The sequence below is a fragment of the Penicillium maclennaniae genome (genome assembly GCF_028827695.1).
Source record: "Penicillium maclennaniae strain IBT 15551 chromosome Unknown utg000007l:1.0-4884863.0:1.0-4888362.0, whole genome shotgun sequence".
Classification (NCBI taxonomy): Eukaryota; Fungi; Ascomycota; class Eurotiomycetes; order Eurotiales; family Aspergillaceae; genus Penicillium; species Penicillium maclennaniae.
This window is the reverse complement of record NW_026623219.1, coordinates 3,811,004-3,835,798: the sequence shown is the minus strand read 5'-3', so window position 1 is coordinate 3,835,798 and position 24,795 is coordinate 3,811,004. Positions and strand designations below refer to the sequence as shown.

The 24,795-nt window shown below is 51.5% G+C and overlaps 7 protein-coding genes across 7 annotated transcripts; 5 read left to right on the top strand and 2 right to left on the bottom strand.

Annotated features, from left to right (window-relative positions):
* Positions 1-670: 670 nt before the first annotated feature.
* On the top strand, positions 671-2,927 carry N7477_008633 (Hsp70 family protein; the record flags this gene model as incomplete). Its single annotated transcript, XM_056970296.1, has 4 exons — positions 671-697; positions 764-890; positions 958-1,023; positions 1,147-2,927. The coding sequence occupies 4 exons, from the start codon at positions 671-673 to the stop codon at positions 2,925-2,927; spliced, it is 2,001 nt and encodes a 666-aa protein (XP_056820328.1).
* Positions 2,928-7,258: 4,331 nt separating this feature from the next.
* Positions 7,259-8,876, top strand: N7477_008632 (uncharacterized protein; the record flags this gene model as incomplete). Its single annotated transcript, XM_056970295.1, has 3 exons — positions 7,259-7,648; positions 7,712-8,575; positions 8,610-8,876. 3 exons carry the CDS (start codon positions 7,259-7,261, stop codon positions 8,874-8,876), a joined length of 1,521 nt encoding a protein of 506 aa, XP_056820327.1.
* Positions 8,877-9,486: 610 nt separating this feature from the next.
* N7477_008631 (S-adenosylmethionine-dependent methyltransferase) lies at positions 9,487-10,783 on the bottom strand (the record flags this gene model as incomplete). Its single annotated transcript, XM_056970294.1, has 4 exons — positions 9,487-9,994; positions 10,066-10,243; positions 10,507-10,668; positions 10,723-10,783. 4 exons carry the CDS (start codon positions 10,781-10,783, stop codon positions 9,487-9,489), a joined length of 909 nt encoding a protein of 302 aa, XP_056820326.1.
* A 756-nt stretch (positions 10,784-11,539) lies between these two features.
* Positions 11,540-13,693, top strand: faa4 (long-chain fatty acid-CoA ligase FAA1; the record flags this gene model as incomplete). Its single annotated transcript, XM_056970293.1, has 2 exons — positions 11,540-13,546; positions 13,604-13,693. The coding sequence occupies 2 exons, from the start codon at positions 11,540-11,542 to the stop codon at positions 13,691-13,693; spliced, it is 2,097 nt and encodes a 698-aa protein (XP_056820325.1).
* A 577-nt stretch (positions 13,694-14,270) lies between these two features.
* N7477_008629 (uncharacterized protein) lies at positions 14,271-14,558 on the top strand (the record flags this gene model as incomplete). Its single annotated transcript, XM_056970292.1, has 2 exons — positions 14,271-14,284; positions 14,351-14,558. The coding sequence occupies 2 exons, from the start codon at positions 14,271-14,273 to the stop codon at positions 14,556-14,558; spliced, it is 222 nt and encodes a 73-aa protein (XP_056820324.1).
* Positions 14,559-18,069: 3,511 nt separating this feature from the next.
* N7477_008628 (uncharacterized protein) lies at positions 18,070-20,272 on the bottom strand (the record flags this gene model as incomplete). Its single annotated transcript, XM_056970291.1, has 3 exons — positions 18,070-19,473; positions 19,519-19,729; positions 20,112-20,272. The coding sequence occupies 3 exons, from the start codon at positions 20,270-20,272 to the stop codon at positions 18,070-18,072; spliced, it is 1,776 nt and encodes a 591-aa protein (XP_056820323.1).
* Positions 20,273-21,948: 1,676 nt separating this feature from the next.
* On the top strand, positions 21,949-22,220 carry N7477_008627 (uncharacterized protein; the record flags this gene model as incomplete). The annotated part of the gene is made up of 2 exons (XM_056970290.1): positions 21,949-22,025; positions 22,064-22,220. The coding sequence occupies 2 exons, from the start codon at positions 21,949-21,951 to the stop codon at positions 22,218-22,220; spliced, it is 234 nt and encodes a 77-aa protein (XP_056820322.1).
* Between the last annotated feature and the right edge of the window lie 2,575 nt (positions 22,221-24,795).

Genomic DNA, 24,795 nt, shown 5'->3' with positions numbered 1-24,795 from the left:
ACCAATTATCGCCCTCTTCCCAACTTGTCGAAAGACCGAATAGATTCAGGGTCACACGACACAGGAACCCGGACCCTCAAGTGCTCCCGAATTCGAAAGTAGCAGGCACTCTGGACCATTGAACCTGGGGAAATCATCTCAATCTGGTCCGATTCTCCAGGAAAGGGTTCGGGGACCCATGCCGGTTGCCCGAGGCTATCCGCCCGAGGCAATGGTGTGGACTGCATTGATGGTGCAAGGGTGGCAGATCGCTTTGGAATAGCATAGATACAGAGAGAAGGCGAGGTTCTAATGGGAGAGGCATCCCGTATATCACAATTAGATATCAGACTATAGATCAAACCAAACCAACAATATGTACATGTAAGTCAACCCCTTCCATCGACCGCCGAATGACGGCATCATCACTGACTTTGTGTACACTCCTGGAGATTACTGCCGGGCGGTGATCATTAAACTATTCTGATTGGCTCCAGTACACGGTTCTATCGGCTTCGACCGGTCGCTCGAAGCTCCCCGACAATTTCTTCCCGTCCTTCCTCCCTTCTTCTCCTTCTCTTCTTCAATATCCATCAGCAACCCTTCTCCCCCTTTCTCCTTTCATCACCCTGCGATTGAGTCGTTGAGTGTGATACATTTTCCTATTTCTTGTTTTACTTAATATTTCACAATGCTGCCTTCTCGCATTTCCCGCGCGGTAAGTTTTCCAAGAGAAAATTTTGGCACGCGTCGCAACAGTTTTAACTGACTTTTGTCGCAATAGCTTCCCCGCGCTGCTTTCGCTCGCACCACCCCTACTTCCAGAATTCCCGGCGCTGCTTTCCGCCGATGGAACTCTACAGAGGGTGGCGAGGAGAAGGTGAAGGGCCAGGTCATCGGTATTGATCTGGGTAAGTAGCATTCCATGACGACAAGGTTACCATTCATCAGGCAGGATCCTAACATGGATGCTTACAGGTACCACCAACTCTGCCGTCGCTGTTATGGAGGGCAAGGCTCCCAAGATTATTGAGAACGCTGAGGGTGAGTCATGAAAAATTTCACGTTGGCCAGGTGGCCAGAGTTCTCCGGTTCAAGATTGGAGAATTAAGCGCCTGGACATTCAAAGAATGAAGGAACTAGATCATTAACACTATTTCTGTACAGGTGCCCGTACTACTCCCTCCGTTGTTGGTTTCGCCCAGGATGGTGAGCGTCTCGTAGGTATTGCCGCCAAGCGCCAGGCCGTTGTCAACCCCGAGAACACCCTCTTCGCTACCAAGCGTTTGATCGGCCGCAAGTTCACCGACGTTGAGGTCCAGCGTGACATTAAGGAGGTTCCCTACAAGATTGTCCAGCACTCTAACGGTGATGCCTGGGTGGAGGCCCGTGGCCAGAAGTACTCTCCTTCTCAGATTGGTGGTTTCGTCCTGAACAAGATGAAGGAGACCGCTGAGGCCTACATGGGCAAGCCAGTCAAGAACGCCGTCGTTACTGTTCCCGCGTACTTCAACGACTCTCAGCGTCAGGCTACCAAGGACGCCGGTCAAATTGCCGGTCTCAACGTTCTTCGTGTCGTTAACGAGCCCACTGCTGCCGCTCTTGCCTACGGTATGGAGAAGGAAAACGACCGTGTCGTCGCCGTCTATGATCTCGGTGGTGGTACCTTCGATATTTCCGTTCTGGAGATCCAGAAGGGTGTCTTCGAGGTCAAGTCTACGAACGGTGACACCCACCTTGGTGGTGAGGACTTCGATATCCACCTCGTCCGCTTCATCGTCGAGCAGTTCAAGAAGGAGTCTGGTGTTGACCTCTCCGGTGACCGCATGGCCATTCAGCGTGTCCGTGAGGCCGCCGAGAAGGCCAAGATCGAACTGTCCTCTTCCCTCCAGACCGAGATCTCCCTTCCCTTCATCTCCGCTGGCCCCAGCGGTGCCCTCCACATCAACCAGAAGATGACCCGTGCTCAGCTCGAGTCTCTCGTTGAGCCCCTCATCAGCCGTACCACCGAGCCTGTTCGCAAGGCTCTCAAGGATGCCAACCTCCAGTCTTCTGACATCCAGGACATCATCCTGGTTGGTGGTATGACCCGTATGCCCAAGGTTACCGAGTCCGTCAAGGCCATGTTCGGCCGTGATCCCGCCAAGTCTGTCAACCCCGATGAGGCTGTCGCCATTGGTGCCGCTATTCAGGGTGCCGTCCTGGCCGGTGAGGTCACCGACGTTCTCTTGCTCGATGTCACTCCCCTCTCTCTCGGCATCGAGACCCTCGGCGGTGTCTTCACCCGTCTGATCAACCGCAACACCACCATCCCCACCAAGAAGTCCCAGACTTTCTCCACTGCTGCTGACATGCAGACCGCTGTTGAGATCAAGGTCTTCCAGGGTGAGCGTGAGCTCGTCAAGGACAACAAGCTCCTCGGAAACTTCCAGCTTGTCGGCATTCCCCCTGCCCACCGTGGTGTTCCCCAGATTGAGGTCACCTTCGACATTGATGCCGACTCCATCGTCCACGTCAACGCCAAGGACAAGTCTACCAACAAGGACCAGTCCATCACCATTGCTTCCGGCTCCGGTCTTTCGGACTCTGAGATCCAGTCCATGGTCGAGGATGCTGAGAAGTATGGTGAGGCTGACAAGGAGCGCAAGGCCGCCATCGAGGCCGCCAACCGCGCCGACAGCGTCTTGAACGATACTGAGAAGGCCCTCAAGGACTTCGAGGACCGCCTTGACAAGACTGAGGCTGAGTCTATCAAGGAGAAGATCGCCACTCTCCGTGAGTTCGTTGTCAAGAACCAGTCTGGCGAGGGCACTGCCACCGCCGAGGAGCTCAAGGAGAAGGTCGACGAGCTCCAGACCGCCTCTCTCACCCTGTTCGACAAGATGCACAAGGCTCAGAACGAGCAGCAGCAGCAGGGTGGCGAGCAGCAGGGTGAGAACAAGCAGTAAGCTGTTTCACTCCTGACTATGCTGCCTGTAGTCACCCCCCGTGACTAGTGTATTTTTTCTTTTCCTATATTCCATTTTTTTTTCTTATGTGTTAAAGAGACTCCCTGATTTCCTCCGCATGTTCTTTTCCCTTTCCGCATCAACTGTACACATACTCTCCAGGCCCCTTTTCATCCCCCTTCTACGTTTCTGGTGTCTCGGTGTTTGATTACCAAGCTGTATGATCTATTTTCCCCATTTTCTTCCCTTCGTCTTTTCGCCTGCACCTCTGCGCCTAGCTCTCGAGCCAGGGCGGAGTAAGCCGGGATTGTCTACCATTGTATCTAATGACATTACGGCAAGGGGCCCCCAAAAAAGGATGCTGGGGATTGGCTATTTGGTGGCATGTGACAATAGAAATCGGAACATTCTCCTCTCTTGTTTAAATATTTTCCTCAGAACTGTAGAGCCCTTATGGCGTGAATTGGGTGCAGCTTATATCCTTGTTGCAGGACACATGAGCACTTGCCAACGAAGTAATGTACTTGCATTGTTGCGCTGCGGCCACGCTAGCTTGGAGCAGATCCCAGACAAATGACAAATGACAAATAAGGGCTATCCGCGGCTGCATGCTCTTCTCATCCGGGAATGCACCCTGTAGGTTTCCCTCCCGGTGTCCACTATCCGATATCCACCTCTCAACTCCTCGTTTCAGTCTGACAAGATTATTCCAATTTACCCAGAGCCAATATCGGACCGTAGGGAAAGCGTTAGGGAGGAAATACGCCTGACACGCAGTTTGTTCCTTTAGTTCCAAAACCCTCAGCCCATTTTGATCCCCAGGCGCTTGGGCCCATGGCTTGGTCACAGCTTTAATGGATTGTTCTCTCTCGTCGATTAGAATGCCTTTTGCGGAAGAAAAAGGGGCGTCGGGGTCAAAGTTCACTTTCCTTATTCTTTTCTGGTCACTTGTGTGGCCGACACCGGCGTGAAACTCTCTTTATCTACAGTTCAGCCACAGAGCCCTTTTCTGTAATGTTTCAGAGCATAGCGTGACTGAAGATGCTGTATTTCCCGGGACGGTGTGAACGTGGGGCTTTTGTCCGCCTTGTATGTCCCCAGGATTGGAAGGGGGGGGGAGCTTGACAGGATCCAAGGTGCAGAAACAATGGGCTGATCGGCACTTCATTCTCAATGCAGATCTGTGGCTAGATCGGCCAATCTCCGATCGACCTCCAAACCCCTGTAAATCGATCTTAAAGCATGGACACTCTTGTGCTTTGAATGCAAGATGCAGTATATGTTGTTGTTGTCATAGGTAGTGAAGAAGAGTTGTTATGTCTTTTTGTCACAAGCAACGTACGTAATACTTGAACCAAGAATTGTGAAGGACATAGCGACGACGAATATTATACAGGCTGCATTTCAGGCTACATGTAGGTTGGCTAATCACTGTTACTCCCAAGATGCATACACTTTGAAACCTTGATATCAAGAAAAAAAGCGACTTTCCATGGAGATCATATTCTGATATGCGCAAATTGTATCTCTAGCACTACAAATCACCCAATCCAGAGAGGCGAGTGTCCATTCATTGAGACTGTGCAGCTGGAGATGAGACCTTGTTGACCACGTGACCCCTTCGCTGTTTGAGTGGGCTTGGAACACTCTCAATAATTGGACCTTGTGAGACCAGCTGAGCGACCACAAAGTAGCAGGATCCTCCGAAGCAGAACCAACGAGTAATCAACTCGAGACATGTACCTTTTCAGTCGGTTTTTTTTTTTTCTATTCTAAATTATATTCAAGAAACCGGATTTCAGTGGTGGACGGAAGTCGTGGAAGTAATGTGTTTCCGTAGCGACTCCGCTAAACAAACACGCGCAACCAAAACTTGGTTAACTAGTGCAGCTAGTTGAGCCAGACCAATCGCCTCTATACTCTCGATTCCTTGCATGAAAAAACACCGTCATTATTCAAATGAGATGCCAAGCGAGGGTAAATCCGCGGTGAAGTATTGGGAGGCCCATGTCCGTCCTTTTGTCCAAGCAAGGAAATCAACAAACAATGATCCCCAGATTCCCCCCCGGTCCTGGTCTCGGCCGTTGCGTTATCTCTCAGTCTATGATTCACAGGGATGACCACGAGCGCGACGCAACTCAGGCCAATCTAGACTCGAGCCGCCGGTGACAGCGAAGCCGTCGTGCATGGTTTGCTGCAGCGGCGCGCAGCAGCAAATCATCGTTGTACACACCAGTTGGGCTTCCAAGTGGGTCTAGCAATGATGTTTGTGAATTACGAGGCCTGAGATCCTGGCAGGGGGAAGCATTAGTGGATGGATCAAGTTCGGCTTGAAAACGGGGACTGAGAAACATGGGGCCTCTGAAAATTTTCAAACGCCCACATCATACAGGCCTTTGATAATTCGTCGATCATACTCAGACTTGTGAGACCGGCCCCCCGTTAGCGTGGCCCCTAGTGCTGCTGTGTATGAAATATTTCCCATCGCGTCCCCACTCTTGACACCCCATTTGGTATGCCACCTTACCCTAAGCCCTGACGTCCCGTTTGGCCGAACTTTGTACGAGGAAAAGCCCCGGGCCAACTGGGGCTATTGATGGCTCCAGAATTGGGAATTGGGGAAAAAAAAGAATGGAGCTCTGGACCATGCTAATTTCCCAACATCGTATAGATTCGTCATTTCTAAAGCTTCATCGCCTATTTGGTCGTTCATCTGTAAAAGATCATCACCCTTGCCTGGACCCCCCCCCCCTCTTCGGGAACTACTCCTACCCGATTGGATGAATCAGATTCCAACATACCTCTTTCGCCGGACTATAATCTCCATCCTTCCATTATGAGGTGTAGAGAGAGCAATCTACCAAACGCCATGAGCGGTAAACCAAGATTGAATGATTGTATGGCCCTGCCACGTCGGGCCGACGTACCTTGTACACGGCCGTGTAACCTCCCTTTCCCTATAGCTTTCCGGTTTCTGCAGACTTCTCTCCTACCATACTCCATTTTGAGATCTGGGACTGTAGATTAGAGGGGGTTGGTCCTTTTTTTTTTTTCCTTTATTTATTGTTATTGTTATTGTTATTTTTATTTTTATCAACAGTTTCGAATCCCATGGAACCCGCTTTCTCCCGTTTTACATAATGATCTCCCACAATCAGCACCGCGCACCTTGGCAGGCATGACGGTAGATCTAGCTTGTGCTATTGGTAGTTGCGTCCGGAGGAAGCTTCAAGCTCGCCTTTTGCTCACTGGATTTGATTCGACTGTTCCAGACTAGGGTTCAAAGTTCGCGCCCGTACCCAAAAAAAAAAGTGACTGATCATCGATGGACGTACTCCTGTTTTCTGCCGGAGGCTGTCCGGTAACCCTGAGACCTTTGCATCCCGGAAGGTGCAATTTACTTGTAGCAATGAGGCTTGAGCTGCCATCGACACATTACTCTGGATGGACTGAGATCAGACACTCGACCCGAGCAAAGAAGGAACCCCTGACGAACCACACACGGTGAATCTTTGGTACGAGGGCCTTGTGCAGTGTGTTCAGAGTGGGGATCCCGGGTGCCCTTTTTTCCTTTTTCCCCTTGTTCTTTCTCATCATCCTAGGGAATCAACAGCCAGCAAGAAGTTGCATAGTTACTAAAAAAGGTCAAGGTCAACTGACTCTCGATCCCCCAAGGCTAGAGTCCGAAACAGCTAGTGCCAGGGATTGTCGCAATTCCAATCTCGAGCAACTTCTCCAGAAAAGGAATTGTGATTGTTGTGATTTGATTACATCGAGTCACTAGCGCCGCGCCAATCCATGGAAGTCGTCGCCCACAGACCGCATCGACCAAACTGGTTTTGCTTTATGCTAAACGCACTGGGTGGGCCACAAAGTATGATGAGACGCCCCGGTAGTGACGGCGCCCGACCCGGACTGACTGGCTGATCTGGTTGAGATCCTTGTTCCTTTTGCCCCTAATTCCCTAGCTCAACCTAGCTTGGATGATCCCCTTACGCCCGTTACGGGAAATTTCATGATAACGGGGGTGCAGCCCAAGGGTCGCGCTAGTGGACTTTTGTCATTTCTTATTTCGATTTTTTTCTTTGGCTATAATTATAATGGGTTCTATGGGGACGTCTGGTTGTCAATCCTTTCCTAGCCACCCATAGATCGCGAATGGGTCTTTCCTTGCGATTCTTGTCTTGTCCCTCCGGTTTTGGGTTTCGATTTTCTTTTTTCCCTTTCCTTTCTTCTGCTTCCTGAGTAAAGAGCTTTCCTCCGCATTGCCCTCTATAGTGACCTTGAGGGTGTGAGGTGTGAATTAATTGAAACTCACTGGTGACCTCGTCATGACTACTGCGCCCCCGGTACCTCACCCTGTCAGCGACAGTGGAATGAACGGCCATGGTCATCATGGTATGCCACGCTATCATCCCATTGCAATGAATCCAAATCCCCCACCTCATCCATCAATGCCTCCGCCGGAGCAGATGGTGCAAAATCATCATTTCCGCCATTTTGCACCGCCGCCATTGCACGATCATCATCCACATGCCGCTCCCTCGCCGGTGCCGCAACCGCCAAGTCCGAGTTCATTGGAGCAGATTGAAGTTCGCCTACGACAGTTGGAACATGAAGAGATGAATCGAATGGCTGCCCGCCACCATATCCTTGCAGTGCGCAAGCGGGAAGACGAAGAATTTCGCAGATTAACAGAAAGCGCCGAGGCCGAAGAAGAGGTACACACATCTTTCACTAGTACCACCAAGTTGCAGAGATCATAAATGTCTGACATGAACCAGGACCTGCGAAGGCAAAGAAAGAGGATTAAGAGAGAGTCGATGGGCTTGGTTCAGAATTCTACAGTCGACTCGCCGCCATTGCGGCCTACACCACCTCGCCGGTTGTCAGAGACCAGCGCGGCTACAACGCTCGCTTTCTTTAAGCAGCAGAGCCCACCAGAGCCTCGTCAAACTCCTCTTCCTGTATCACAACCTCCACCCCCACCTTCTATGCCCCCGCCGGCTCATATGCACCCTCAATCTCATCAACCTCATCAAAATCATCAAAATCATCAGCCTCATCAGCCTCATCAGCCTCATCAACCTCACCCACCTCACCCACCTCACCCACCTCACCCATCTCACCAAGCCCATCAGCCTCATAACCCTCCCCCGCCTCCGCCTCCCCCAACTCAGCAGCACTCTATTGCTCCGCATGATTCTTCTACTGGCCTTAGTTCTATTCGACGCAAGCAAAAGTACACTATCAAGAATGTTGAAGCCTGGGGTGAGCGCCATGGCCGTCCCGCGGCGCATGATCCATCTGGCCGCGCCTTATGGAAGCGGCCATCTGATGGAAGCCTAGTCTATCTCACATGTCCTATTGCAGGGTGCGGGAAATCAGACTTCGTCACCCTCCACGGATTCATGTGCCATTTGACCAAAAAACACAAAGACCGCACATTGGGCAGCCAGTCACGCGCCCTCGAACTCTGCGGCATTGTTTACGACCCTAATGCTCCTCTCCCACCCACTAGGGCCAGCAACCGCGCGTCTACGGAGGGGAGCCCCGCAGCAATGGACCATGATAGCGAACAGCGAGATGACGAGCTCGACTCCGAGGACGAAGAAATGGATGACGACCGCCGGGAAGAGTCATATCGAGTGAAAACCGAGGCCACGGAACGATCCATCCCAGACGCAGAAGACTCCCCCCCTACCTCTTGACATCTCGACGCCCCCCAAACCTACTATCAATGGATCTATTAAGCAGTCCATTTCCTCCATTATCGACCGCACTCCGGAACTGGAGCCGCGGGAAGCCCTTGCATCCCTGCCGGCTTCAGAAAGCATCTCTCAAGGGCCAATGCCATACCCCGAACAGACAGTCCCCGCTAAGCGCAAATACGAGTACTCACCTGAGAAGGAGAACACGAAGCCGAAGGAGGGCTCTACAACTGAATAGTCCCAAATTAGTCATCATCTAATTTCGCCATCTAACCCCAAATCTCGATGTGACATCCGTGGGTTTGCACGCGGAACGCAAAAGTCCGATGTGAAAGTGTCTACCACCTTGCATGTCGTTTTCTTCTCTCAATACCCTGATTTTTTTCGTCTATTTGGGCAGCTTGTTCTTGTTCTTATTCTGCCACTTTGTGGCAGGACCGGGCTTAGCGCATATCGCTCTTGTCTATAATTAATTTGCATCGAGCATGTTTATACTCATATACACGAGATTGGTGGTTCGTGGTTAATACAATGATGATCTTTCCCCAATTCACACTGGGATCCATTCCAAGCATGACTTCAATTTTGGGTTCACAATGTTCTGAGATAGGAAGTAGCCTGACCTCATTATTTATGACCTGTAAATTTGACTTCACATTTTGTAAGATTGGTTGTGAAATTTTGCTCTGCAAGGTGCAAGGGATCGGAAGGTTCCAAGGTTCATGAGCCTAGCTTCTTACAATAAATCTAGTGCCTCGTTACTCGGCAATGGTAGCCCTTTCTTACATAAATGGAGTTATGCATCGATTTGCAGCTGGTTATAGTTTGAATAGGAGCCTATCTGCGTTTCACTTCGTCTCCCTCGCCAGGAGCAAATGTACCAAGTACCCCTTGCCACTCTTTAGCCCATTTCCAAGAGCCTCATCGCTTAATCTCCAAACGCGAAACTCTCGTAAGGTCTCCCGAAGCCAGGTCTCAAAGACTTCCGGCGAGCGCTGCTGCTGCGCAATGATATAGACTGTCGGTAGGCGCCGAGACTGAGAGACTGGTTCCTCCGCAGGATTATACGCAGGGCGTAAATGAGCAATTTCAGCACATGTGCGTACGAATGGTGCGACGAGAGCTTCGTTATAGATACAATCGCAAGAGAGCACAAGGTCGAAGCCCAAATCTTCCTCTTCGTCGTCTTCATTATTACGACGCGTATCACGGCCACTGGTATCAGACTCGATACAAGCTTTGAGCAAGCCGGGTTGATCCGTTTCCCAGTCCAGGGTAGTGAATGTGATATTGGAAACCGTCGGGTTCCCGACGGACTGTTTGTTAGGCGCAGACTTGCCTTTAGCTTTACCACCCCTTTGCTTGGCCGAGGGGCATTCACAGACGCATTGGCGTCAATATTGGTGCGAAATAGACGCCGGACGTACTCTTGGTCCGTGGCGATGTAGTGTTGCACGATGGGGGCCAAGGCCAAGGCGACTAGGGCAGAGATGCCGCAGCCGAGCTCGGTTACCACGGAGTCCGAGGAAAGGAAGCCGTGTGTTCGGAGAGGGTTGGAAGGGGAGGATATCCATTCGGCGAAGAGGGGTGTGATTTTCCAGAGGACTATGCAGGGGGATTCATGTGGTTAGTACCCGGTGATGTGTTGCTAGAAGTGTCTACAGCAGAGGTAGAAAATCGGGCCATGTATGACTTGGAACCCATGGACAATAGTTCGAGCATGAATTTCAAATGACAAGGCCCAGACCGAAGCCGAGGCTTGAATTTATCCCCCTGGGACCCCTTCGGAAAATAAGACAAACTGCGGTCCGTGCATGGGCTTGGGAAGCACGGAGTGCAGGCTAGGGAGGCGCAGATCATGTACTTACCGGCGCCCGTTGTGCCTCCGGCACGAGACGACGCGAGCAACGTCGGAGACTGGTGGATTGAGTACTCATTGCCACGGATCGTCACATCGACGGTTGTAGCGCGGGAGTCAACGAACCCCAGGTTGCCTGTGGGGATCTCTTGACTGAAGAGGAGGAAGGCTTCTATAATGACATGAGTTGGTCTATCATAACTCAATTCTGAATGACATGGCGTACCCTCTTCAGCATCCGTGACCTCCTCACCAATGGCGAGGAACTCGGCGAGTTGGGTGTTCATGATGAGTATTTGTCAAACTGACCAAGGGCTTTCTCCTCCAAACACTACTAGATCACGGGACCAAGTCCCCACGAGCATCGACCAGATGTCTCATACCCCGATCTGCCTGGTTCCTCATAGCTAAGAGAGTCGATATTCAGATGTGTTTCACTAGGTAACTTCACTCCGATGTGTTGGGGCTCCCGCCCAACAGAAAAACAAAACGGAAACTGATCTGCCGGAACAACACTAAACTCTAGCTAGACGAGACGGACCCTAAAACAGTTCAAAGACACCGATGTTCCCGACGGACAGTGCACAGGACCATAGCTCGTATCAATGTGAATCGAACTATGGGTACGCTGGGTACTATTAGCTTTGTTTGTGTAAATTAATAAAGGCCCCAAGTCCCGTAGACAAGCGGCCCCTCGACGACCCTAGGAATGTGCGTCATCTTGTCGGAGCCCAGCCACATCGCGGACGGACTTCCCTGGACCTAAATTAGCACCTGAGGTAGCTTGTTCTGCCCATCTTCCTCGTTTCCCTTTTCCCCTGCTCACGACTTTCTCTTTCGTTTCTCCAAGCTGCAGCTCCTTCTCCTTTTTGTTTGGGCATCGGGTAAGTCGTGTGCCGAACCCTCAAGCTCCTTTGCCGCCCCCAGAGTCCGGAATCCACTAACGTCACTGCTAGCGGAGTTTTCCAAGCCACTGATCCCATTGCCGGAACTTCTTTAACCTCCCTTCTGCTATTCTTCTCAGCGCTACAGATACCGCAAACATGTCGAAGCGCGACTTACACATCCAGCCGCGCATGGTCAAGAAGGGCCCCTTCTCGGTCGAGGCGACCGGCTACGAACCCGTCGAGGGGGAGACCATTCCCCGTCGGCACCCGGCCGCGAAGGACAAGTTGATCGTGCGCCCTTCTGAGGATGTCACGACCACTTATGACAATTTCCGCCGTTCCGCCCGCCTGTTTGGAAACAACAAGGCCGTTGGCAGCCGCAAGCTGATCAAGACGCACACCGAGAACAAAAAGGTCAAGAAGATGGTCGATGGTGTTGAGAAGGAGGTTGAAAAGCAGTGGACCTACTTTGAGAAGAGCGGGTACACCTACATGACTTTCCTCGAGTACGAGCAGCTCTGCCTGCAGCTCGGTAGCGGTCTGCGCCAGCTCGGCCTCGAGAAGGATGGCCGCATTCACCTCTACGGCGCGACGAGTGCACACTGGCTGGCCATGTCGCACGGTGCCGCGTCTCAATCAATCACCATTGTCACTGCCTATGATACCCTCGGTGAGGAAGGCTTGAAGCACTCCCTGAAGCAGACCTCCAGCACTGCCATCTTCCTCGACCCTGGTTTGATCAAGTCCCTGATCAACGTCCTGGGTGAGGTTCCCTCTATCAAGTATATTATCTACAACACCGATGACGAGGCGAAGCAGGCCGACCTTGACAAGCTCAAGAGCGACTTCCCCGAGGTCACGGTGCTTAGCGTGGAGGATCTGCGCAAGAGCGGCGTGGAGAACCCCGTGGACCCCGTGCCGCCTAAGCCCGAGGATCTCTGCTGTATCATGTACACTTCCGGATCTACGGGTCCGCCCAAGGGTGTCTCGCTGACTCAAGCCAACGTGATCGCCGCGACCGCCGGTGTCAACGAGATCGTCGGACCCTACATTGGCCCCAAGGACTCTCTGCTCACATACTTGCCGCAGGCTCATATTCTGGAGTTCATGTTCGAGAACTTGTGCCTGTTCTGGGGTGGCTGCATGGGTTACGGTAACCCACGTACTCTGTCAGACGCCTCCATGCGCAATTGCAAGGGTGACATTCGTGAGTTCCAACCTACTATCCTGGTTGGTGTTCCGGCCGTTTGGGAGACTGTGAAGAAGGGTGTCTTGAACAACCTGAACAAGAACAGCATTATCATCAAGAGCATGTTCTGGGGTGCTATGGCTGCCAAGAACTTCCTTCTCAACAACGGCTTCCCGGGTGCGGGCGTCGGTGCCTCCATCCTCGATTCTATTGTCTTCAAGAAGCTCAAGGAGGCTACCGGTGGCCACCTGCGCATTATGATGAATGGCGGTGGCCCCATCTCCAAGGATACCCAGCGGTTCCTGTCCATGGCCATTGCTCCCATGATTAGTGGCTACGGTTTGACCGAGACCTCCGCCATGGGTGCTTTGAACGACCCCTTGGCGTGGAACCCCGACGTCCTGGGAGATATTCCTGCCTCGGTGGAGATCAAGCTCGTGGACTTCCCCGATGCCGGATACCTTACCAAGAACAATCCCCCTCAGGGTGAGATCTTCATCCGCGGTGGCAGTGTGACTTCTGGCTACTTCGACAACGAGGAGGAGACTAAGAGCGCGTTGACCGAGGACGGATGGTTCATGACCGGCGATATCGGCGAGTTCGACTCCAATGGCCACCTGCGCATCATCGACCGCAAGAAGAATTTGGTCAAGACTTTGAACGGCGAGTATATCGCTCTCGAGAAGCTCGAGTCCGTCTACCGCTCATGTCCGGTAGTTGGCAACATCTGTGTCTACGCTGCCGAGGACCAGGACAAGCCGATCGCTATTATCGTGCCCGTTGAACTTGCCCTGAAGAAGATTGCTAGCGAGAACGGTATTGAGGGTGACACCCTTGAGACTCTTGTGCACAAGGAGAAGCTCCAGCGCCTGGTTCTGCAGCAGCTTCAGAACTCCGGTCGCGCGGGTGGCCTGCGTGGTATTGAGATCATCAGCGGCGTTGTTCTGTCCGATGAGGAGTGGACCCCCCACAACGTAAGTGGTTATCAAGGAACGAAAACACACACATTTGACAGCTAACACCATCCCCAGGGTTTCATGACTGCTGCTCAGAAGCTCCAGCGCAAGAAGATCGTCGACACATACAAGGCTGAAATTGACAAGGCCTACGGCAAGAAATAACTTAATAAAACAAAAGCTGACGATGCGCACCTGCTGTTTCGGGTTTATCACGTGTTGTTTTCTTCTCTGTTTCTCCGCTCTGTTACCCTCTACCGCGATTGATTTTTAACCATGCGATCTCCCCAGCCCTGTGATATATGACTTTTGCCTTTTTCTGTGGATGGCCCTTGGCCAAGATGTGGACGAGACAGTGACGAATGTGGACATGACATTGCGACTGGCTTGCGTTCAACATAGCTTTTAGTTCTAAGTCAATACCTTTCTCTCTCACACATACTTTGACGCCTCGTAGACGCCCGTAGAACTCATCCAAGAGTACTTCTCCACGCTGTATACTTCAGCCACGGTTACACCACTACATGACGCCCAAACCCTATCCACTGCACAGGTAGTACAAGCACCTGGTAGGTACCTGGCAGATCCGTCCACGCCTTGTATCGGCAGGGTACTTCCGTCGCGAGGTTGGCGAGAGCCTCAGGCCCCAGCCTGAAATGGCTCGTTGCTGACACGTGACTTCAACATCCAAAGCTCGACAGCGGGCCTTGTTCAGAACTGACACATCACTCGAACCGGCATCATGTCTCTGTGGAGGTATGTGGAATGGAAAAGATCATGTCTCTAGCATCTAGTCTCGGAACTAAAACCAAATTCGCACAGCACGTACCGCTCCCTCACCCCCAAAACCCGAGCCCTGTTCGGCGTCGGTGTCATGATCTGGGCGTCCATCGGACTGTGGACCACACCCCAAGTCGAGAATGCCCTGGGTATGGCGTCTACGAAGGAGGAACAAGAAGCTTTGGATAGGCAATTGGCCGTTCGAATCTCCCGTGTCGGAGGAGACGAGAAGGAGAGTCGCGTCAATTAAGTCGGACTGTCGAGACTTCTTTGACGGGGTACTGGATGTCTCGGTTGGTACCAGAGACCATGCGAGATCATGCGCATGTGAATTGGACGCAGATCGGAACAAGATGGGCTATACGCACTTCTCGAATTTCTCGAATTTCTCAATGTTTGAACGCAAACATACCCAATACTCGGAACAACCTCCCCACCTCCCCAATCGCACTGCATCCATGCCCCTCCCTCTCAAGACATGTTCTTCGGTCCGGGATTTAGAAGCTGGCCCGCACTCGGGATTCATCGAAAACAACAACGAGGTCGGAGCACCAGTTCAACATCGCTGAAGTCACGCGCGCAACAAGCTAGACCAAATCCATACCCGTGAGCCTGAGCCCCCGCCTGTGCTAAGCTTGTCAACATTCCGAATATTGCATGATGCTTCGGAGGGAAAGATGTCTCCTCTGGGGCTGCGCTGGGCCCACAGGAGCTGCACGTCGGGAATATCTCTGGCGGCTGAAGGGACGGTGGATTGTCTGGTCCAGATCGTGACTTTGCTTGCCAGGCTCGGCTTTGATGTACCAATCGTGGGCTGATTTATTTTCCGGCTTGGGAGTCGCGAGGACCGGCCTTGGGATGAGGGGGGGGGCATGGTTAAGCTGGTAACTTGGGTGGGGGACTGCGAGACCGGGAGACCTGCTGTAGACTTGGACTCTTTTTTTTTGGGTCTTCTCATTATTCTATCATTGAGGCTTTTGCATGGCTATCCCCGGTTCAGTGTATGAATTGAACTTGTACTGCGATGGCATTCTAGGTCTCTGGTATGGAAAAGCAAATAGATACGCAAACCATCCGAAGGGGGTTTGCAATATGGTTCTCGGGGCAATTTCTTCACCTAGACGGAAAAGGGAATACTTCAAATCATACCTACATCCTGGCCTCTCTCATGTCCGTAACACAATTCTCAATTGAATCAGTCATGCCCTATGTAGTATACAATAAATCCCCAATCAACCTGGTGCCAACCCCAACTCACCAGCCTATCCATGAACCTACCGCACGTGCCCAAGGAGGATGTCTCTTCCGTGCAGGTGAGACAGAAGCCGTTGATGTGAATGGAGAAAGTCTCGCTCTTCATGCTAGCTGGCTATCAACACCGTCCAGTCAACCAGAGCGGACTATGCATCGGACAGGTTTAAATTCCGAGCTGCAGCGCCCGAGCCCAGTGAAGTCGACCCATACCTGACGCCAGAGAGCAGAAGAAGGTACCTAGATACACGCGAGAAAAGAAAAAAGAAAATCCCCGTTTCGCATGGTTATCGAGAGGAATGTTACGCGAAAAGTTCGACCCGTTGCACTCCCAACCCAGGGTTCAAGCCAAATTTGTCTACGGGCAGCGATGTGCATGCCCGTCGAGCCAGGATTAAGGTCATTTCTGCAAGTAGAGTATAGTTCACCTGAGGTCGTCGACATCTATACCTTTAAACGAAAATCACTGTCTTGAAACTGCAGATACATTTACATCCGAGAATGAATGTTGAAGGCAGCAAGGTTTGCATCTCGGACTCAGTCATCTTTGTCAACTGCTGTGCAACCTATACTCAACGAGTCGAGATTCCATTCCGCCTTACGGACAGAGCTTGAAGCCCCGGGAATCTCTTGAAGTACGTTAATCTCCATATTCTGAAAGTCAGATCATTGAAGGAGCAGAATATTCATCTTCTGAATATGTTCTGACATCCTTTATAGAACGGTCGGTGCTGAATCCATGGTATTTCTCCGGCCCATGGCCCTTGTACGACGTGCAGATGCATTGGACACTAGGACAGATCCCGCACAGTTGGATATCGGGTGATCCTGAGATTTTCCAACATTTAAATTAGTGACATTAGTGATTGGAAGAAGGTACCGTCGAGATGCATTGAACACAGTCTTGTCTCAGGCCAGGCGAAGTTCTCTACTACCTCGCAAACAGACAGGTAGGATTCTGGTCCGATCAGGACGTCTTCAGCGAACCATGAACGTTTGACACTTGGAAAAAAAGAAACAAAGTGATCTTGTTTCTGTCGTTGGGGGGGGGGGAGACCAAATTTGTCGGGATCGAAGGGTTAGCGTGAACACACTACTTCAGCGCCTTATACTTGTACTGCCACGCTCGAATAGGAAAAAAGAAAAGGTAGAGTGAAAAAAGAAAAAAAAAAAGCTCAACGTTGAATTATACCCTAGACCTGGGTGCTTGGACACCAGACCAAAGTACCCTGCATCTTGTAGCCGCAAGCCGAGCAGTGAAATTACGTGCGCACGCATCATCGATGAGGGGCGGATCAGGGATCTGCACATACATTTACAGACCAACACAGACATATGCATTGGTGAGGGGGATTTTTCGTAGTCTCCCTTACCTTCTCTGGAATCATCATGGTCGTGTTTACCGGGATTTAGTTCTCGGGTGATAGAAAAGAAAGCCTGCCCAAATGGGTTGCTGCTCGTTGTTCATGTTTGGGTTTCCTCATGCTGCATCTTGCCATCTACCGGATACTTAATAAGTTCCAAGTATTCATCCATCCCGCTAAAAGACCTTCTTGAAATAGCCTTAAGAGTAAATGAGACCCAAAAAAACAAAGAAAAAGAAAAAGGAATTAAAACAGTAAAACAAGATCGCCCCCCCCCCCAACACATCCTGCGCCACTCGACGTCCCTTAATCTTGTCTCTATGTAACCCCAGCTCATGTGTTGCTTACTCGGACAAACTTGCCCATCGTAGATCCAGATCCACCAGGCGTTCCCCCCCCCCGGCTATCCTCTTTTGGTCAGGGGCATTTGCGGTGGGAACTGGACCAATAAAATGCTGAAAGAGGCGCGCCCCCATTTGCCCATTGAAATGAGAACCGAGCTGCTCCCTGCAAACACCCTGGGTAGAATCAAGTGCTGGACCAGGACTGCAGAAACATAACGGTTCCTGGCCGACAGGGCGAATCGGGGAAAATGCGCCACTTGCATGGGAAGAAATGAGGCTATAACGGAAGGGTTAGATTGATGTGATACTTGAGAAGACAGAGGAGAATGCTTGGCAATAAAATGCAGTGCAATTCTGCGTCATCTCTCGTAGTCAAGATTGCGGAAGTGTAAAAATGGTTCAGAACAAAAATACAAAGAAAGAAAAATAACATGAAAGCAGGGGAGGCTTGTCAATTCGGTTTGAGCTGGAGGCACGGGAGCTTGCGTCCTCTGCAGCTCATGTCAACCTGCCGGCATGGTCCTTCCGGAGGAATGAAAAGATATCAGAATAGGCAAAAAAAATGACACAGAAGAAACATTTGCCAAGCAATAAAGACAAGAAAGAAAAAACGAAACGCAAGAATCACCAAATATTCCTGAAACCCCAAAATCCCGTAATTCATTTGCCAACCCATTTGCCAACCGCGCCGTCTTGCACCAATCCACAGTCGCATTGCCCTGTCTGCATTCTGCAGTAAAGTTTCCCTCAACGTATAAGTCACATCGAATATGAAGGAGAAAAGTAAGAGAACCTGGGACACCTAGGTGCACAAGCTATGCGGATTCTGTATTGGATCGTAACGGCTATAGGTCGAGTAGACCGGGTCATATCCGCCTGCGCTCGAGCGATGGTGATTGGGGACCCCTGCAAATATCGAATCCTGATACGGGTCCAGAGTAGCTGCCGTCTTCATCGTATCCATTGGGTCCATGGTGTCGTTCATCAAGGAGTAATCAAAGGCGGATGAAGACGATGACGAGATCAGTGGGCTGTCACTTAGAGGGGAGTGCTCTGCGGTGGACATCTGGCGGTAGTCTGGTCGTCCGTATGGTACGCTACCCCGGTGTCCGTCATACATCATGAGAGGCGAGCGTGCAGTTTGACCCATACCATGGGAAAGCCCTCCAGTTGCATCGCCGCTGCTTCCATCAGGCCCCATGCTCGTAGTGCTATCGCGACGCCCGTCCTTGTAGTGACCGGGCGAGCGTCCTCGCACAACCATTTGGTGTGAGTGTTTCCGAGCAATCAGAACCCACTGTGGGTCACTACCCACAGGCCCAGAAACCTCAGCGTGGAGCTCAACCACCAAGTTATAGAATTGCTGCTGAGCCCGGCGCTTGCCGTTGTTGGCAGTGGCCTTCTGGAATTGAATTCGCTCGAACATATGGGAAGTCGCGGGCTGGGCACAAGGCTGAGGAGCTGTTGTGAAAGATGTGTTGTAATCCATAGAGTGCGTACCCAACGGAAAACCAGCATGGCCATGGTTTGCAGTTGAACCGCCGAGTGATGGAGGCGGAGTGGGCTGAAGCGGAATTCGACATGGCTTGCGCTCCGATAACTTGTCCCTTTTAGGGGTGTGCTGCACAAGTTCTCGAGTATCCCCATATTGTCCATTGACAATGGCGGAAATGGACATGGCAAATCCTCGAATGGGTTCGAGAGTCTGATCTGGGTGACGAATGTAGAGAGGGACGGTGGAAGGCCAAGGATGAAGACCGAAACTGCAAGTGACGGCGAAATAATTTCGTCGATAGCACGTCCATTTCCCATCAGATGAAAAGAAGCCTCGTCCAATCTTTGCTTGGACCTCGGGCTTTACAGTCTGCTGAGTGCCCCCAACTTCCGCTACGATTGCCTCGAGGACACTCGTCTCTTCAAAAGGCGGGGCTTCCACCTGGGCTTGAGATCTCGGTGTAGGCTCTGCTATCGGCTGCTGGAAGATGGGAGTCTGATTCCGATCCATCATGCCTTCGAAAACTCGAGAAGTACCCGAGTATTGATGAGCACGGGAGACATCATTCACACCTGTCAGTGGCATTCCCATGCCTCGATGCAGGGTGTATGTTGAAGAGAAGGCGTTACTTCTCCCCATCAATGCTGGAATGGAACTGGCGTGCGAAGCTGTCTGCATAGCAGGAGGATGACTGGAAAAAAAAAGCAAAGCCTGTTAGTACTTCATGGGTATTTAAATCAGAACGTCAATGCTTACAGAGCCGGGACTCTTCGAAACTCTCCCATCCTGTCGAATGGATGCTGGTGCTGGTTTAAATGTGGAAAAATAGGACCAGAGGTTGGCGAGAAAGAATCTATGTCGAAGATCGAGATCAGTCAGCTGGGAATGGTCTTGATCGTCCGTCGAGAAGATCATACCAGAACAGGAATCTGGAGGAGTCATTGAAAGAGCAGCGGAGCCGGGATAACTATATGAATAAGCAATGCCTTTAGTACATTCCATCACCACGAAGGATTGTTGAAGCGAACTTCACAATAGGCAACCTGGGAAGAAAGATCATGGGAAGCCGAGGCTAGCGCGAAGACCGCAATGTGTAAGAAGAAAATGTAGACGGGCGCTCGATCAGGCAAGAGGCAAGACCAAGAAAAAAAACCCCACGGGTGTAGATAGACAAGGGCAACACATCGGAATTAACACATGCAGGTTGCGGATCAGTATGGAAGGTACCGAAACAGGCTGGACGCCAGTCCAAGCTGCCCGGACCCGGAGGAAGCACAACGACAAGGGGCTCAAGAGGCCGAGTGGAGTGCAAAGGCAGCCCGGATTACAAGCGAACAGAAATGACTTACTGTAAGTCCTGCATCACAGGCTGTTGCGCATGGTACCGCACGCCGTTGGTGACAGGTATCGAGGCGAGCGCTCCGACTCGCTGGCACTCGTCGTCGTCAAAAGGGAATCCGGTCATATGGGAGCCGATATAGTCTCCTTCTGTGGTGACTGGGCAGTCCATGGTGAATGGTTCCGGAAGTAGAGTGGCTAGATGGTGTCTATTAGAATCTCGGAAACTGAATACCTTGACGGCGAAAGCATGCCACAATATCACACCAGCCGCAAGACGGTGAAAGAGAAAAAACCGCAGGGGATCAGGTGGAGACCTACAGGGATTCATCTTGATCGTGCTGATGCCAGGTGCGTCGAGGACCCTGAAGTATAGCTAGGTGAGGTGACACCGGCGAGACGCCCGAGCTGTCGCTTGGCCTTGGAATTCTGAGAGTGGCGAGACAAAACTCCCTAGAATGACAGTTGTGTCAGTAACCAGGTCCAGGATCCGTGCAGCGTCGGCATTTGCTCACAGGTAGATCAGACAAGCCGTCGGTCGACCACGTTCTCAGCGGGATCAGGGCTGATAAGTATATGTCGTCAGGGCACAGTTCACGAAACGCACATCCAACAAATACTCGACGTAAAGTGAAGGCAGAGAAAAATGCAAAAAGGTGCAAGGTAGCGGAAGAAGAGATGTAGTGTCAAGAGGGCAAAGAAAGTGAGGCACAAAAAAAGGAAGAGCCACCAAGGGACACCAAGGAGCGAAGATGAGAATCAGAACATGAGTCTAGGCAACGGGAGTATTTCTTGATCCTTTGCGGAAGAAGTAGCTGTCGAAATCGGGTGATCAAGACAAGAGGGGTGCGTCACTCGTCGATAGAAAACTGGGAGGACTTCCTGTTCGGGATTTGCTCTCATCCAGCAATCAAGGCTTCCCTTCAGAACTCGATCTAAGACTGAAACCCTCACGATCTGGGAAGGGAGAACTTGTGTAGGTAAGAGAGTAAGAGATGTCGAAGTAAGTGAAGGATAAAGATCACAAGGCACCTAATCTGAAAACATGCAAAAGAGTCTAAAAGGGAAACTCACTGACGCAATTCGGGACAATTGCCCTGTGAACAAATGTGCGCGGAAGACCTGGAATGCAACAGAAGGCTCAAGTCTTCAAAGGCCTGCAAACCCAGATCGGGGCGAGCAGTCCAGTCTTAGGGAAAGATGGACTAGCAATGCAGCAACGGAGACCTTTGTCTCAGGCTCTCGGGGCGCCAGCGTAGTATATGGGTGGGATATCAGTGCTGTTGGGGGTGGATATAGAAGTCTGGGGAACAAGATTGGCCTTGATCGGACGAGACATGCAATTGATATTTGTTTCTCGATGATACCGGGCCGGGGGGGGGGCCCTTTTTTTGTCGAACCCAGGTAAGCTCGTCGAGAGATCTCCCAAAATAGCCTCAGACCATCACGACCTGACGACAAATGGTGGCCACGAGTTGTTGGAGAAACTGGGTCTGCCAGGAACAGTGAAATACAGTTGTATTCGGCAAGGCGACAGTGGGTGGCAGCAGGCACTTTGCAATAGGGGTCCAACCATGATCTGCCTTGGCCAAGGAATTTCCGTAATGTACAAAAGATCCAGGCTTTGTCTCCGTCTGGATCCAGAATACTGGGATGTTATTTATTTTACTTTTTTATTTTTGCAATTACGTTTTTTGTGATCCTTGTCCCCGGTAGATGGAGACCAGCCGAATGGAGCGTAGAATGGGTTAGAGGAGGTGGGGGGGGAGGAAAGTGCGAGATGCCCAGAGGAAACAGTAGCATCGATTCATTGGTCCGAGCTCTAGACAGTTTGATTGTTCAAGGAGCATGGCATTGGTCGACATCTCCATGTTACGTGCCCTGGGACCCGAACCTGCACGGACAGTGGCCGATTCGAACTTACGGTAGGTATGAGCGCCGTACGCGAATCAATAGCCGGCAGAAGGGATGTGTTTTCCATTACAGTCCTTCAGTCAGATGTGCCAGCGCGAACACCCGGTGGACGGGACGCTGCAGGACAACCAAATAAGATGAAACTAGAAAGGATGGAGGAGATGATCGTCCCCCAGGATACCCGTGCAGACCCCCCAGCCGCATGACAGTAGTGGATGGATCAGACTTTGGGGTCTGCAAGCCAATAGACCATGCCGATGGCCTGAAGAGTCACCATTCGCCCGTGGCAAGAAAAGCAAGCATGAGGAGACCCAAGACGCCTTGCATAGGTCCGATACACCCGGGGCAACTCGGACAGGGTCTTTGCAACTAGTCACTAGTAACGAGTGACTAGCAAGATCGGGTTCATGCCAGATATACTGCTGCCCTTCAGGAATGGAACAAGAAGCTAAGCGAACCGATCGGCACAGTTCATTCAGCCAGGTGCATTGTGCAGCTTCGCAGTCGTCTCACCGACAGATGCCTTGGGCGAGAGAAAAAAACGGTCAGGCAGCGCGGGCCATGATTTTCCGGACCAATTCGATTACGCCGTCGGAGAGGAGTCTAGGACGCGTGCTGGGCGGCGATGTAATCACAGACCCCCGATTCGGGAAGAGTGGATCCACTAGGATATCCCGAAGGAGGTGCAGCGGGTGCGGTCCGTACCCGATAGTGTCTTCCAGAATGGTGATCGCTCGGCCCACTCGCAGGCCAAACTTGCCCATCCAACGAAGTCCACTTTGGCTAGGACCCGAGAAATGTGAAAGCATAGATCCCAAGAGCCTGGGTGGAGCCCCCCAGCGCGATCAGCCTTAGTCTTGATCGAGTTGACGGAAAGCGGATTGGTGGCTGGACGATCGGCTCGTGGTGCAGGAGGCTAGCTGAGCACGGTCGCGAATGGCAGAAAGCGATGAAAAAAGCACTCGGCAGTGTATGGTTGGCTCAACCATGGGGGATCTGATCGATATAGGACTGGGCCCTAGTCATTGATCATTGGAGAATATGGAAGGTATGGAGGGTCGGATAGGGTATGCAGGGCGGTTTTCTTTTCCATGCCTTGAATGAGACAGTACCAGATGCAGTCCTAGGTGCAGGAGATGACGAGCACCATTCTTCAGGAGCCGCGATTCCCATGTGACCAAATGATGAAATGGAAAAAAGATAAGCTTGATTTCCACGGGCGTTATGGGCGGCACGTGTGCGATCCATAGACTCCTCGCTGGGTTCGGTGAATGGGAGTGTGCCCATCTCCACAATTAAGCCTTATAGAATGTCCATAGCTGACATAGTCTGGGGCTGCAGTGAGTGTATAACCCCCCCCTCTTCAGGCCTATGGGGCCTTTGGGGAGACACCCATTATTCTGTAGGACTTTTAGCTCCTCTGCTTCCTCCAGGTGGCCCTCTCAGTGATAATTCAAAGCTTCGGTCCCGGTACATTGCTCGATCCACCCGTACCCGAACCGCGATCCACAGGCGTTCTCCACCAGTCATGATTCATCACAGACGGAATGAGCCGAGTACCTGGCACTGAATCATGAGATACATAAGAACAGAGCAGTTCGAAAGGTCCCTAACCGCTCGTGGAGAGCTAGCACGTCCCTACACTGCAGGTACCTCTCTTTTCTCAGGTGTACCTGGTCGTGCGCTCATAATGGCTCGAATGAAAGAAACGCTGCACTATTGCATGAATCCTAATCATCCCTCGCTTGGAGCTGCAGCCCCAGCAGATCACCCGAGCGAGAGTTTAGAAGACCGTTCACCGTTGCATATTCTCCTGAGACAACCCAGTCCAGTGCACGTGCCACTCCTTCGTCCGGGATGGGAACAATTGACCTTGGAGAATTCGACGTGGCAGCATCCTGTGCGACTCCTCGTCAAATCTTCCGGCCATCTCTCTCTCTCGCTGCATCCAACCGCATGTTGAGGTTCAAAGAGAAGAAAAAGGATGTTGAAGAGCATTGGGAGCGTCTTCCCACTGCGCCCGCATTTTACTTGAAATATATGCAACTGCCATTGGCTGGAGACAAGCGGCGTGTTATAACGCCAAGGGCAACCGGTGATATTCTAGACTGCCTGGCCCTAGCTTTGTCACCCTAGCTCATCACGTCCGATGGTCTAGGACCGTCAATCCCAGGAAAACTCTCAAATCATCGCATCGGGGAGGGGGCCCGTGTCAGCATTGTCCGAGCTCCTCCTAGACAACACCGGGCAAGGTCGTTGGAAAGCACCCCATGAATTCCATGCGCGGCTGATCTGGGCTAACTTTCATGCTATCCACCGGGATCCATGGATCCATGGCTTTAAGCCTTGTCCGTTGCGTTAAGGTTCGAGACTGTTGTTGATCACACCGGAGACTCCCTTCTCCACTCACTGGGGGCTGAAATGCATCGGAAGTTCAAGTCAGGTACCGAGATAGAACTTGGTAACTTCCTGCGAGGCCAATTGTTGACAGGCGATCTTCCGTAACTCGATAGTAACGGTTCAATGATCGCCGTGTGGAAACCGACGAAACCGAATCCCATTTCTCTCCGTCTGGCCTTGAACAAAAAGTTTAGCGCCTTGTGATGTATAACGCTAACGTGTGGCAGAGATAGAAGGGTTACTTGGGACGGCTATCGGCCTGATCTCCGTTAGTCCACTCCACCATATCGTTACTCTATCGATCGATTGCCTCGCCCCCGTCACACTGCGGTGCAGAGGAAGGGGACTTTACCAGGACACTACGAGGCTCTCATTGGACGT